This window comes from Sceloporus undulatus, chromosome 6 (assembly GCF_019175285.1).
Source record: "Sceloporus undulatus isolate JIND9_A2432 ecotype Alabama chromosome 6, SceUnd_v1.1, whole genome shotgun sequence".
NCBI classification, from domain to species: Eukaryota; Metazoa; Chordata; class Lepidosauria; order Squamata; family Phrynosomatidae; genus Sceloporus; species Sceloporus undulatus.
This window is the reverse complement of record NC_056527.1, coordinates 74,869,733-74,885,043: the sequence shown is the minus strand read 5'-3', so window position 1 is coordinate 74,885,043 and position 15,311 is coordinate 74,869,733. Positions and strand designations below refer to the sequence as shown.

The window sequence follows — 15,311 nt, the reverse complement described above, 5'->3', positions numbered from 1 at the left end:
TGTCAGTGTTGAAGAAATTGTGTCTAGCCCATATAATGAAGCTACTGGAGGCACAGTGGTTAAATGCCTGTACTGCAGCCATTCACTCACAGAGAACAAGCTTATGAGTTCAAATACCAGCTAGTGGCTCTGGGCTGACTCAGCCTGGCATCCTTCCGAGGTCACTAAAATAAGTACCCAGCTTGTTGGGGGGCAATTAGCTTACACAGTGTAAACCGCTTAGGGCGCTGATAAGTGGTATAGAAATTTACCTGCTATTGCTACTGATGTTGACATCCCTAGGAATACAGACTGCCACAATGCACCTCTACAGTCATGTTAGTGAGTGGCCTGCTTACCCTGTATCTGTGAAGGAAGGCTGTACACAGAAGAGGGAGGTGTAGCTATAACTATCTTTTGGATTATTTCCCATTAATGTCAAATTCTTATCTCCTTCAAAACTATTTTAAGAGAAATCTCCTGTGGCATGACTGAAGATTGCAGGCTTCTAAGGCAATGACATGTAAAATTAATTTAAATTAAATTTAAATTTACCACTATGTTTTAAAAACAAATGACCCCAAGGTGCACACTTCAGCTTCCCTAAGTAGGTGTGTCAAATTTCAGATGTCTGTGTGTCATGGTTTTGGAGCTATGGCTCTGACAAACCCCTCTGAGTTCTCTCTGCTAGCTTAAATCTTTCCCTAGATGCCTTTTCCCCTTAGTTTGAAGCCTCCATTTAACAGGTATTTTCTATACCCCAGTAAAGATTAAGATTAACATGAATGTCAACATTGTTAACACTCCTTTTAGATAATCTCTTCAGTTTTTCCAGGGACTGCAGAACTACTTAATTCAGGTTTTTCAGCTGTTTGTATCTTTGAAATATACAGCTCACAGCTGCACAGAACCAAATTTCAGGGCAAAAAACCTTTGTATTAGCAGGGGTCAAAAATGTGGCTCTATCCTTGAAAGCAAAACAGTCTAATCCCAAGACTCTTTACAACTGGTTTCTTGCCACCCGCACAGTGCAGAATGCTACATGTCCAGATTTGCTCTACTGACTATGAGGTTCTTAATGAGGAACAGAATTCTTGAATCCCAAATACCTATCTGTAGCAGCTTATTGATCACAAGGGGCTCTATTCAACACTTTTGGCATCAGCACAAAATTGAGAGAACAAGTACTCGTCAGAAATAATTCATTGCTGCCCCCCGCCCTTGCACCCATTCTCACCATAAGAGCAGATTTCCATAACTAGCAGGAAAATAATAGTGTACCTTATGGCCTCCTCCACAGACTGGCCAACTATATTTGAAGAAGGGCCAGGCTGTGACAAAGGTGTCAGGTTGATCACCCACTTCACTGGTTTGTAGTATTCATCACTAGAACTTAAAAGGTAGAACAATGTGGTCAGGAAAATCACCTGAAAGATAGGCAAGAAGAAAGCATATAATATTTTAAATTATATTTTAAACATATATTTTAAAATCCATATACAGTCATCCCTCCATATTTGCGGATTTGATATTTGCAGATTTGATTATTCACGGATTTCATTAATATGTTCTCTCTAGGAATCTCTAGGTCCTCCAGTGCAACTCTGTGGTCAACTTTAACTAAAAGTTGCACTGAAAGACCATTTGTAGCTACTCCAGTGCCATTCTATGGTCAGTGTATGTTGGACATTGACCACAGAGTTGCACTGGAGGACCTAGAGATTCCTAGAGAGGTGTCCTTCAGGTAAAAACATGGTGTTTTTGTTATTTGTGGTTTTTCCATATTCACGAGGGTCTTGTTCCCCTAACCCTAGCGAATATGGAGGGACAACTGAACTGCATTTTGAAATCAGTGGGAAGAGTGATTAAAGATGACGTAGCACAATTAATTCCTGCATTCATCTAGTATGTGCATCATCTTCAGATTGCAGTCTCTGTATCTAATTTTGAATTACTATGAACTAACTATAAAGCAACAACACCTAAGAAATCTCTGACCAAAACAGCCTTGAAGAGAAACATTTCCTTGTGGATCCATTAACTACCAGTTCACACATCTTTTAAAATTAGAATGGATCAAAAAACTGCAGGAATTGTGACATTCTTATTAGAAAGATGATTACCCAGGCTTTCCAGTTAAGAGTCAGGAATTCCTTTTAAAAAACGAATGTAGGGATCAAAAAAAGCATACCTTAAAAAAAAACACTCTCATAATCAACTGCCAATTTTCACAATCTTCTGCTATCTTCTGAAATCTTATGTCACATGTAAAATAATGAAGAACATGCTTGCAAAAACTCTGCAATTTCAGTATAGTATTCCATTTGATATAATTTTCATGAGGAGGGATATTTTCAGGAAACATTCATTCTGTAATAATAATGTCACCAAGCTCATTTTTTTCCGAGCAAACATTCAAAACTGTTTTATCTCCAGAAAAAGTTAAGGATAGATTTTTTACTTTTTAGAAACTGTAGTTCAATTTCTTTGCCCTGTACCAAGCTGAATAATGTGGAATGATGTTGGGAAAAGTGGAAGGAACTGGGAAGAGAGGAAGACCACATATTAGATGGATGGACTCAATTAAGGAGGTCACGGATATGAATCTACGGAAACTGGGTAGAGGAGGATAGGGAGTCTTGGAGATGTCTCATCCATAGAGTCGCCATGAGTCGAGATAGACTCGAGGGTGGTTAACAACAACAACAATTTAGGTTCTATTGCTGGCTCTTAAAATTGTAATATTTTAACATTTTGATACAAATTGATTTGGTTTAGTTGCTTTGGTTGAGAGTTCATTGATTGTTCTGTGTTCATATGTTAATTAATTTCCCTTAACTACTTATAATTTGGCCTCTATGGAAAAGGAGATTTTAGAGATTTTCTCATGCAGTGCCTGGATGAATGATTACAATAAAACTTCCAGAACATTTCATTTTGTTTTTTAAAAGGCTCTTTAATCCCTAAAATAGCTGGGAAAGGGGACAAAACATGGCAAAATGGTACCATTACATGGTAATGGGGACTCCACAACTGCAGAGAGTGTTTGGGGCTGAGAAATAAACAACTCGGAGGGCTCTTGGGGGGCACTTGACCCACATATGGTGCTCAGCCCACACACTTCCCTGCCAAGCTTAAAAGAAAAGAATTATCATTATGAAATTTTCCTGAAAGATGGTCTATGACAAATATCTGATGCCAGGAGAGTTAATTTGGTTTAAAGGCTTCCCATGAAACCTGAGCAAAAATTATCACTCCAGCACTTAAAATTCCACAGACCCCTTCAAAGAAACCAGTGCAGCATAGCCTGACCAAAACACTACTTGTCTAATAGAAGCTGTTTGTGCTTTCCAAGAAGCCAAAAGTCACAGAAAGATACTTTGGCCATCCCCAGATTTACAGCATTTGTTATTACAGTGTGTTCTTGACCAATCATATCAATTTTATCTATTAAATTGTTCCCTTTCCTCCTTAGTGGATGTTGCATTAAGCAAGGAAAGGAGAAAGAAATTAGCAACCAGTTTTAGGTTTAGCCTGACATGATGTCCACACACACCATATAAGTGGGCAAAAACCAAGCACTCCCAGGTGCAAACTGATATTAAGACTTAACATGCAAAAGGAAAGGCAAAAGTTGTCACAACTGCACTTTACTTGCCACAGTTGTAGTCCCCATGAAGGTTCCACCCTGCAGGCATAAGTCTTGAAAGGAAAAAAGAAAAACTCCATTTGGGACATCAGGCAGAGAAGATCACAACTTACATGGAAGACCCTTCCTTTCTCAGCTGTGACCTTTAACCAAAATCACACCCATCTCAATATGACAATTAGGTTTGTAAAATATTGTACAGAAAAGAGGTGAAAATTAACCATTAAAAGCCATGATATAAAGAAGTGTAAAGTGTAAAATAACAAGAAAGGGTACTCACCAGTGAGAGTACAAAATTAAGGAGAGCAGTGCCACTGTAGAAGAGGATGGTTACTAAAGTTGTAACTGTGCTGAAAAGGAGGCTCACATTGTGACTCATCAATATCCAGAGGGATTCTAAGATCTGGAAAACAGAAGTATAGCCTGAAGTCAGTAGCTTGGCAAAACAATACACACACAGTTTCAATGCATAATGCTTCAGGGTGAAACACACTCTCAAGAGGAGGAGTCCCCTTTTCTAGAATAAGCAGCAGCAGTATTAGGCATATGAAGTCCCACTATTTTCTCCATATAAAATTTATTTCAAATAAATAAATATTCTGAATGTATTTAATGCATTTGCCTATCAACTCACCAGTCCTCAACGGTGACTGTACAACAGATAAAAACATTTAAAACATAATAACACTAAAATACAGGTTTGCACTGATTTGAGCTTCCGTGGTTGGCAAGCCCCGTTTTTAATGGAAACTTGTGCATGCAGCCATGTCAGCAGATGTCCACACATCATGCCACCATAGTAAACAATAGGACTTGAGATCTCGTGTTTTTGTTATCCATGGGGGAAGGGGGAACAGAATGGACCCCCCCCCCCATGGTTACCAAGGAATGACTGTAGACTAAAGCCACTTATTTTATAAAAACATAAAAACCAAGCCAAAGCAGCCACCTCTGGTTTTAAAGACTAAAGGCCATGCAAAATAATACAGCCTTTGCTGCCAACTGGAAGCTCAAATGGTATGGAACCAGTCTTACTTTCCCTGAGAGGGCGTTCTGTAGTCAGGGTGCTGCTACAAAGCCCTGTTAAATGTTCCAGCCAATCTAATCTTGTGGGTTGTGATGGGATATACAAAAGGGCTTCTACTGAAGATCTCAAATTTGGGGCAGATTCATATGGAAGGAGCTGGTTTTCTGGCCCCAAGCCATCTAGGGATTTGTAGGTATAGTGGTTTGAGCACTGTGGACTATGGCTCTGGAGACCAAGGTTTGAATCCCTGCTTGGCCATGGAAACCCATTCGATTACCTTGGGTAAATTACATTCTCTCAGCCTCAGGGGAATGCAATGGCAAACCTCCTCTGAAGAAATCTTACCAAGAAATCCCCAAGACAGGTATGCCTTAGGGCTGTCATGAGTCAGAAATGACTTGAAGGCACACAACAACAACAGCGGTAAGGTAAAAACCAGGACTTTGAAAGCAAAAATCATAAAATAAACTGAATATGCTAAGTATGAGAAACTACAAAGTGACAAAGGCAAACATATATACTATATATAGTATTTTCTCTCCAAGTGGGAATGCAGGTTGAGGGTTTTGGCTCAATTGACTTTTTCAATTATATATGGTATATTTAATTATTTCAAATGTAATCAAATTGAATCAAAGGATTGGTGCAGGGCAACTGCATAACTGAATAAATTAACCTGACAAGGAAGAGGACGATGGGAGGATATTTACAGGCTGGAAAGTCATGAGCTGTTCATATACTACTTTTGGAATATTTCCAGAAGACAGTTAAAGGTTATAACTTAGCAGTTCTTACTTCAGGATATCATAATCTGCACCATCCAGATGTTGCCATACTGCAACTCCCATCAGCCTTGGCTCAAACGGCCAATGTTGAAAGTTGTTCAACAACGGCTGGATGACCTGCTCTATCTTAATGTTTAAGCAGATTTTACAGAATGCATATTAAATGCCATGACAAATTATGCATGGCAAATCCATGCTGATTCATTTTTGTTGATGTTCAGCAAAACCTCAGTCATTTTTGTAGTGGTTTGAGTGAATAAACACAGCATAATATGTACTGCAAAGGTAAGCAATACATCAATGACATCCAGAAGGATTAACAAAACCAAAAAAAGACTTTCCAATACCCAAATGTCAAGGAATTACCACAGAGTTTTTAGTATTATACAGAATGCAAATGCCAGTTTACACAGACAGGGGAGTGTTACAACTCTGTGCCTCCAGAAATAAATGCCAGATTAAGTTATTTTATTACCTGGTGTCCTAATGTTACATATTTCTGTCATTTTCTAAAGACACTGTTAGGAAATAGTTAATTTCTGGAACACCAAGAAAAAATGTAGCTTTAGTGAAGAAAGTGAAATAAACTTTGACAGAAGGTGCAGCCAAATTTCCAGTGTGAGGGAAGAGGAACTGCGTAGTCCTGGCAGGCAAGGGAACAGACATCAGGGAACAGAGTGCCATGAAGGAGTAGGAGGCCAAATGGGAACAGGACTAAAAGAAAAGGAAAACAATTGAAGGATGTCAGTGCAGGCCGTGAGCTGAGGAATGGAGCATACAGAAAAACAGCTAAGGATGAAGCAAACATTTTTTGTGTGGGGGGAACAGGGCAAAAGAGGTAGACAGTTGGTAGATGGAAAGTTCTGGAAAAACAGAAGATGGGGGGGAATTATGTCAAACAATACAGAGACACCTTTCCCCAATTTAATGTCCTGTTGTGTTGAGGGATAGGGGAAGAGTGATTATATGACAATGGAGATAAAAAGACAAAAGTGAATCACAAACCTTGATTTAAAATAAAAAGCAAACTCTATGGAAAGAGAGTTCACCCTTGCCACTGTTTTTTTCTTCAAATTCATGTGTGTATGGACATGTGTGCACACATACACAGCTTGGAACATAGATTTAATAATTAGCTCATTAATGTTAAAGATTAGAAACTGGAAGATTAATTTTGTTACCATTTTATTAATCATTGAAATAATTTAATTCATTGTATTAGCACTGATTAATTAGCCAGGTGATGCATTCTCTCCAATCCTGATACTTCTCTTAAGACCTGTTTGCCTATATCTAGCAGAGACACAAGCACCCATCCCCTGTTGCCTATATCTAGCAGAGACACAAGCACCCATCCCCTGATAAATTCTAACATCTAAAAAAACAAATTTGTTAAAAGTAAGTAGGATTAAGTGCAGAATTCATCTGGTACTCTATAGAATTCAAACATACCGAAAGGGGGGAGCCAATGAATTAATACTTCAATCAATTTTTGAAAATTTTCCAGCTCTGCAAACCCAGATGAAGGAATGAAATTACACAATGATACTTTTTTTTCTGAAAACAGGATTTTCTCTTATTGCTTCTACTGTGAAAGACACATACCGAAAGAAATGTCTCTATGTTCTCATGGATAAAGGAAGCAACATCTTGCCAATCAAGCATATCACCTGGCCAGCTGTTCTGACGGTGTAAAAGCTGTTTTTGTCCTTTATGTTTCCCTGTGTGAGATACATTCTGTAAAGTAAAAGGAAAGCATTCACCCACTGCTCACAGAATATTCTGGGGACTGGAATAAAATATATGCATAGACATAAGGGACACATTATTATTTCACATGCATTACTGACACTGCTTAAAGAAGTAACACTCGGGTTCTGTTCAAACATTAATTTCTCCTAGGACTGTATCCAGAGCAAAATGAGAAATGAAGCTATAGTGTATGCATCTTCTTCCCATTTTTTCTGATACATTTACAAAGTAACTAGAGAATCAAAGGAGTCCGAATTTATTTAAACATAAGATCTTCCTAACCCCCAGGTTCAATATTCTTGTATTAGCATTACATTTACTAGGATTCAATAAACTACAAGTATGTCTACGATACTTACTTTCACAAACCACGTATGATATAGTCTGTCCCACAGCTCCAGCACTTGCTTTTCAATTACAGCAGTGTTGTTCACTTTTTCTCCTAATATTTTATGCAGCTACAAAACAAAATGGAACTTTATACCAAAACAGCTGTGAGAGGAAATTATTATTATTATTATTAACCTTTATTTATGAAAAATGTAAAGGTGAATGGTGGGACAGAAGACATTACCAGAGATGGAGCAATTTTATGAACCCGCAATAAAGCCATACAACAAAAGATTTGAGGAGAATGAATTTAAGCATCACAAGTTTAAGAGAGGAACTGGGAGTTTTGTAGTCCATTTCCAAGCACAGTTTAATATGGTAGCTTTGAACTTTACAAGCCCAAAACTGCCCATGTGCTGAGCTCATATCAAATACAAACATCATCCTCACAATACTTCAGAAATGAGATGGGACTAAGAAGCAATAAGGTCTTTTCAGTGCTGTTGCTCTGTTTCCTCAGGGAAGCTTATCTAGTATTGAGTCTGATGTATGTTCACTAGGAAAGATCTTTACATTTCCCCCAAACTTTAAAAAAAAAAATTTTTTTTTTTGTTATATTTTAATGCTGAATTTTGGCTGCTCTATTGATTCATTTCCCCTCCTTTTATATTATATTATACAGCAAACACTTTTGTTAGAAGGAAACGTTCTGTTTTATAAATTATTGCAAAAATCCCTAAAGAACTGGTGTCTGGTGTCAAGTCAAATTTTATCCCCAATTTCATTCTGTACTAATATTTACAATACAGGGATCTTTTTGAAAAGATAAAAGAAAAACAGTGCAATTATTAAAATAGTATTATTCAAAGATTAATCTCACCTTACCTTATGTGTTATCCATTCTCGACCATACTGATACACATTGTTGGCAGCAGAATTCATAGCTTTTTGAAAAACTTGAGCTTCAGGAAGCCAGCTAATTTATAAAAAAATAAAGTTTTTTAAAAAATCCAATTAAATGTCAAATATTGTTCACTGCTTTAAATAAATGAGATACAGAAAGGCAACTGGGCATACCCACTGAGACGTCTGACATGCTCTGAACAGGAGATGGCCATGTCTTGTAAGTTTTACATTCAGAAGTCCTTTGAGATTCAAAAGTGTTTTCAGAATTTGGAATTGTGAGATTCCATCAAAGAAACACAAACCCATAGGCCTTCTAGAAAGCACTAGAAACTTGGATTTTTTTTTTTTTTGGCTGCAGGTTAATATATCCATAACACAGATACACACTTTTCTAACAACGTTAGATTATCATAGACAGAAGGAAAATGGCATGTGCCTACTAGGAATATGCTGTACCATTACTGATACTATGTCCTCTCCTTATTCTTTACTCACCAGTTCTACTATTTTATCATTTTTACTCTTTCCTTAAAAGTAATTGCTTTCCTCAAAAAGTAAATGTCAAACCATGATAAATAAAGGGCAAATAGCATATGTCTACTCTGGTGATTCTTCACCTTTTTTGAGCCACGGATCTCATTAAGAATCTGATGAAAGCTATGGTCTTCTTCTCCAGAAAAATGCAGTAACACAAATTTAAAAGTAACAAGAAAGTATGAAACAAGAATAGGAATAGTAAGGATGATTGGTATTATTATTTACTTAACAGTTTTATAATAATTTATTAATCTTTTACTCAAAAATAGATGCCAAATTAAATATACACTACAAGCTATTTTGTTCAATAGACATTTTTTGTGTCTAAACTGACTCTGCCTTGGTCTTCCCTTTGCAAGTCAAAAACAAATTGTGGCTTATGATTCTAGATTGTTAGAAGAGAGATTGCAGTGCTGGTATAAAATAAATAAACCATACACAGTAGTTGGTTTTGACAAAAGATAACCACACATAATTGCACAAATAAAGTGATATTGGAAATGCATTGCCACTAAAATCCCAGAAGTCAAAAGATGTGTGTTAATGCTTCTTTGTGACCACTTTAATGGTGGTTTTTGTGCGACGTCATGTGAAAAGTCCCAGAGGACTTTTTCTGCAACCGCTCACAGTCTGTAAAATGGCCTGCCGAATGAGATCTGTCAAATTACCAGTTTAGATGCTTTTAATAAAGCAGTTAAGACGGACCTCTTCCAACAGGCCTTTCCGGAATAAAGTCCTGGCCATATAACAATCACACAACAACCACTCCCATACACTATGGATATCTATGTATTATGTTATGACTCCACCCACGACTATTAGATTTTATATTTTAACATCCTATGTAGTTTTAATTGCAAATTGTTTAATTCTTTTTAAGGGGGAGGGATACTGTGTATATGATATTATTGTATGTTTTTATATGCTGTTAGCCGCTTTGATTGTTTTTTAAAAAAGCGGGATATAAATAAATGTTTTGTTATTATTTATTAAATTGTTTTACGTAATTACATGATTTTTCCGGGATATTCACAGGATAAACTCCCAATCTCCTTCGTGTGATAAACTCCTTACAATGATGTAAGGGTTTCTGCTGTTTTCACTGCATCAAGTTAGGAAAAAGTAGGCTTAACAAAGTGATGGGAAAGGCCATTTGTTAACTGCTGTTAAGCTGACTGCCATCTATCTGACATCAACAAGAAGACTTCAACTTATCAAGACCCTATTAATGAGAGACCTTCCAGTCACCCCATCATCAACAGCTCTGCTGCAGATACATGGCCATGACTTTCTTGACTGACTGCATCTATCTGTAATGTGCTTTTCCTCTTTTCCTACTGCCTTCTATCTTATCAAGCACAATTGTCTTTTCTACTGAATCATGCCTTCTCATGATGTATCCAAAGTATGACCGTCTCAGTTTAATCATCTTGGATTCTAGGGACAATTCAGGCTGGATTTGCTTGGGGACCCATTGATTTATCTTTTTAGAGCTGTCCACAGTATCTGTAGAATTCATCTCTAATTATTTTTATTAATAATAAAAATGTACAATATACATTTTATTAATAAAAATCTATTAATAAACTTTTATTAATAATAACATATTTTATTATTTTTATTAATGTTCAACTGTAAACCTGCATTTGCACTTTCCTCTTTGACTTTCTTCATACATAGATTTATTTGAGATATCTAGATTAGAAACATGCAGGGACACTATGCTAATACTATATAAATACAGCTGCACAAACAGTTGTGTTTGTGACAGGTTGCTGAACTGCAGTCCATAAAGTGCAACCAATCACTGACTAATCAACCATTGTACAATAGATAAGCTGAAGGCTATGGATGAGTTAAAACTGCTTATTGCACCACTGATTTTAGAGGCATGAGATCCAGCATCTATATTTACAGTGCTGAAAATTATGGGATCTTGGTTTTCAGACCAGCTCTGTATAAATCAGCACTGCTCAAATGTTAATGAGATATGGATACATCAGTACAGTTCTCTGTTCAGTACCCATAACTTTGTCCAAACAAAACACTTGCTACTTCAGAGTCCATTTTCTCCCTCATTTCATACTCACACTCCCAGTCCTCAATGCCAAGCAAGATTACGAGACCATTCATATGCTAAGGTATTTGGAATTTAGAAGACTTGGTTTTTAAATTCTGTCACTACAATTTCAGTGGGCCTAAATACAAAAGGCTCTAGATCCTGTCTGGTCTTGGAAGCTAAGCAGGATCAGCCCTAGTTACTGCTTGGATGAGAGACTGCCAATGAATGCTCTGCTACAGATTAGATTTCAGAGTAAGAAACTGGCAAAAACACACCTGAGCGTTCCTTGTCTAAGGAATACCTATGAAAACCATGGGGTGGTGCATAAGTCAACAGTGGACTTGAAGATGTCTGCACACAAATATACAGATACAAAATTTTAGTACTCTTACCTAGCCCATTCTGGATGATTGGCTACAGTTTCATTAATCAAGCTGCTTGTAACTTCAATCATATGTACACTTTCTTGGTGCACCTAAATTCATTACAGAGAAGAAATATCAAAATGAAATTAACGCCAAGTTGCACACAGCATGTCCCAAATATACAATAAAGAAAGAAAGGAGAAAAGTCTGGAACAATAAATAGTATTATTTATTTTATTTACATCTAAATATCTACAGCACTCAAGGTGGAGTACAGACAATAGAAACAACTTAAAGAATCAACAAGATAAAATTAAACTGAGCACAAAAATCCAAAATCAAAGAGGATAAAGCCAAATTATAACCATTGGCCTGAAAAGACAGTGAGGAGGAAAACAAATCCTTAATTGTCTCATTCTTGTATGTAAAAACAAGAAACTCTCCTTTTCCCCCTCCATGCTAATGAGACAGGCAAAATGTTTTTGTTTTGTCATGACAAACTTTGTTTTCACAAGAATTATTTTTGCTGAAAATTGCATAATGTGTGTGAATGGTGCATAGTGTATAGTTAATGTACAATAGTTGTTAAGTTGCTGCTTTAAATTTTAATAAAAGCATCAGATAGCTGCTTCCATCTTTCTGATCAATCACACAGTCCTATTATTAGCTGTGTGTCTATACCTTGCTTGACAAAAGGGAAGGACAGAAGGTTTTATACAACAGGTCTGATGAAAAGTGATATGATCCTTGTCTCATCCTTGTGCTAGAGAAGAGTGATTCTTGTCTCATCAATAATGAGAAATTTTGAAAATATTATTCACATCCCCAGAGAAGAGGCATATTTTACTTTGGCACTGAAATGCCAAAGCCAATTTCAATTACCCCTCCAAAGAAAATTTTACATGTTTAATAACTGAATAATAAATGGCAATGATGTTTTACCACTGATCTACGGACATTGTCCTTAACTAATTTATTTACTGTATTTTTTCTTAGCTTATCTTATAACTTATAATTTAAGTTTATTCATCACAATATTTTTGTATTATTTTTAATGTTTACAGTTTCATTTTGTGTAGTTAACATATTTATTTTTACAACAGGCAATTGCTTATCAACATTTAATCAGCAGGCATTTATACTGATTAAGTCAATGAGGTCAGTTTATTGAGGTTTTAAGTGGAAACAAAAGCAATGAACATCAATGATCTCTGTAGACTTGAATAAATAGTTTGTAAATTAAATCAGTAACACTGCTTAAATGCAAACAATACCTTTGCTGTGAGAAGCAGGGCCAGCAGGAGAGTGCCTATTACTAGCAGAAATATAATGAATATGCTAATGATTTTATCTAGCATTTTCTCCAACCATACGATCATCTGTGAAGAACAAAAAAAGGGGGGGGGGAAAGCTGAATACTAAGAAATCAAAGTAATGTGAAAATGTACTCTGGTAGTTCTAGCAGCTTTCCACCTCAGTGAGATCTTCACTTATGGAGAGACTGACCGCAAGACTGAATGCCAATTTCACTGTATTTACACTTTAGCAGCAGGAACATGTTTTTTTATAAAAAAGATGAAAGTGATTTTGCACCTCATTAAATGAACTGCTAGAAAAACAGTTCATTTAACATTTCCTACCAAACAAATTCAATTTTTCCTCTTCTTGCACTCAATAATCAAATGTCCATTATCAGTTCATGTAAAGGAAGGCTCATGATAAGCTGCTAAATGTGCCCTTGCAACCACAAAGGACTTTCAAGAACAGTAAGTCTCAAACTCCTTTCAGTTAACAAATGCAAAAGGTTGAACAAAATGACAAGGTTTTGAACATGAGGTTCCTTAGCCCATTTGCTACTGCAAGATGCAACCTATAACCACCCACATATTAAGCAACTGCTTTCAAAAAACACTAATACTAACTGCTTCGATTTTACAGAAGCCCACAAACTTCAGGAAATTGTAAAGAACACTGTTAATATTCAAGGCTAGAAGTAGCCTAGATAAACCTACGTATGTGAAGGGCTATATGAGTAAACATACGTGTAAGTTAGATATAAGTTTCCACATATACACACAAAATCTCTATAAATTGGTACTACAGTAGAAAGCAGAACATACAGCTGTGCTGTAATGGCTTACTTCACTTTTAAAAGTTTCCAGCACACGTTTTTAAAGTCAGCAGTAAAGATTGTTATAAGATTGTGCATTAGAGGATCCATTTAACAGCTGCATTCTACTAATCTCAAAGGACTCTTAACATTCACTTAGAAGTTTTATGGCATATTGTTGTTGCTGTTGCTGTGTGCCTTCAAGTCATTTCTGATTTATGGTGACCCTAAGGCAAGACTATCACAGGGTTTTCTTGGCAAGTTTCTTCAGAGGGGGGTTGACATTACCATCCTCTGAGGCTGAGAGACTGTTATTTGCTTAAGGTCACCCAGTGGGTTTACATGGCTGAACCAGGATTCAAACCCTGGTCTCCAAAGTTGTGATCTAACACTCAAACCACTACACCGCCCTGGCTCACATCTGATAGTCTAAAAATTTGAAAGAGAGAGAAAGTGAAATATACTCCAAACAACTTGAAAGTATATAAAACCATGATGCATAACAAAAGAGAAAGAAAAGATAATAAAATATGCTAACAATGTAATTACTTAAAAAATTTAAGTATCTATAGAATTCATTCTCCTTTTCAGCTTAACTATATATACAGCAGTCAAGATAAAAGAAATAGCAAAAGGAGTAAATAGGAGTAAAAAGAACACAAAAAAGATAGCAGCCTCCAGCTTCGGAAGGAGGAGGAATCCAGGGATTCTGCTTCAGGAGTTAGGAGGACAAAGAATCCCTGGATTCCTCATACACCCCACTTCCAATGCTGGAGGCTGCTGTTTCCCATTCCAACAACAGCCTTTTACTTTGGGACTTAGGAGAAGAAGAATCCCTGGAGCATCTTGTGTGAATGGAAGACAGCAGCCTCCAGCTTTAGGAGTTAGAAGGATGAAGCAGTTGTTAAGGAGTTGTTTATGTCATAACTAGCTTCATGAAGCACTCTATGGTCCTAAGGCTCCTGGTTCCCCATGTCTTTCTTGTGCAGCAATACTTTGACTGAAAGCCCCTGTGCCACTCCTTTTCTTTCTTCATTACCCCCTTGCTGCCCCCTTTCCACTCACCGCCCCCCTGATCTTTCTACCACCACCCACTTTGGGAATCACTGTTACAGTTTTTTTTTTGTTTTGTGTAATTATCATGTGTTACACATAATACTGAGTATAATGTGATACATTAAATCTAAGTTCTGCTCCATTCCTCCATCCTATCAGAGCATAAACCACAACATAAACAGACAACATTTTAAAACTGGGTCAACTGTAGCTATGTGAGAAGGATTGGGATATACTGACATGCCACCACCATTTTATTAACATGTGTCTCACTAATGTTGTAAAGGAGGGAGGAGCATGATGGGGGCAACTAAGCATGTGAATACTGGCAAGCCCTTTTATTGGTGGGGCCTTGACTCATCCCTCTAACAGCACATTTCCAGCTACAGAAGCAGATGTCTGTGGCAATCAGTTCTTCATAAGGTGTGCTACTATTGCATGTTAATAATAGTGTGACATGGGCACAACAAAGGATTGGTGCCCTGTGGGGAGAAATAAGTAATGCACTGGGATGACTGGAGGGCAGCCCTCATGCATTCACTGGACGTGGTGTAAATATTGATGCAAGAGCAAATGTAACTACATTGAAACAGAAAGAGTATAGAGCATTTATGAACTTGTTGATTTGAACTTGTTGATTTTTTAAAATAAAGATTTCTCCTTCCCCTTCTATCAAAAGTCTTCAAACCTTCCCTTCATCTACAAACACTATAGACATCATACAGATGTAATTATTCCAAAAGAGAACTAGGA

The 15,311-nt window shown here is 36.9% G+C and overlaps 1 protein-coding gene across 4 annotated transcripts in view; it reads right to left on the bottom strand.

Moving 5' to 3' along the window:
* TMEM245 (transmembrane protein 245) overlaps positions 1-15,311 on the bottom strand; it is an 80,320-nt gene that overhangs the window by 27,447 nt on the left and 37,562 nt on the right. For all 4 annotated transcript variants that reach the window (XM_042474091.1, XM_042474090.1, XM_042474087.1 and 1 more), the window contains 7 exons: positions 12,667-12,771; positions 11,420-11,502; positions 8,408-8,498; positions 7,552-7,650; positions 7,046-7,177; positions 3,909-4,031; positions 1,261-1,406 (listed from right to left, as the gene is read on the bottom strand). In XM_042474091.1, the coding sequence (XP_042330025.1) occupies positions 1,261-1,406; positions 3,909-4,031; positions 7,046-7,177; positions 7,552-7,650; positions 8,408-8,498; positions 11,420-11,502; positions 12,667-12,771 (779 nt within the window). The remainder of the gene's footprint in view (positions 1-1,260; positions 1,407-3,908; positions 4,032-7,045; positions 7,178-7,551; positions 7,651-8,407; positions 8,499-11,419; positions 11,503-12,666; positions 12,772-15,311) is intronic.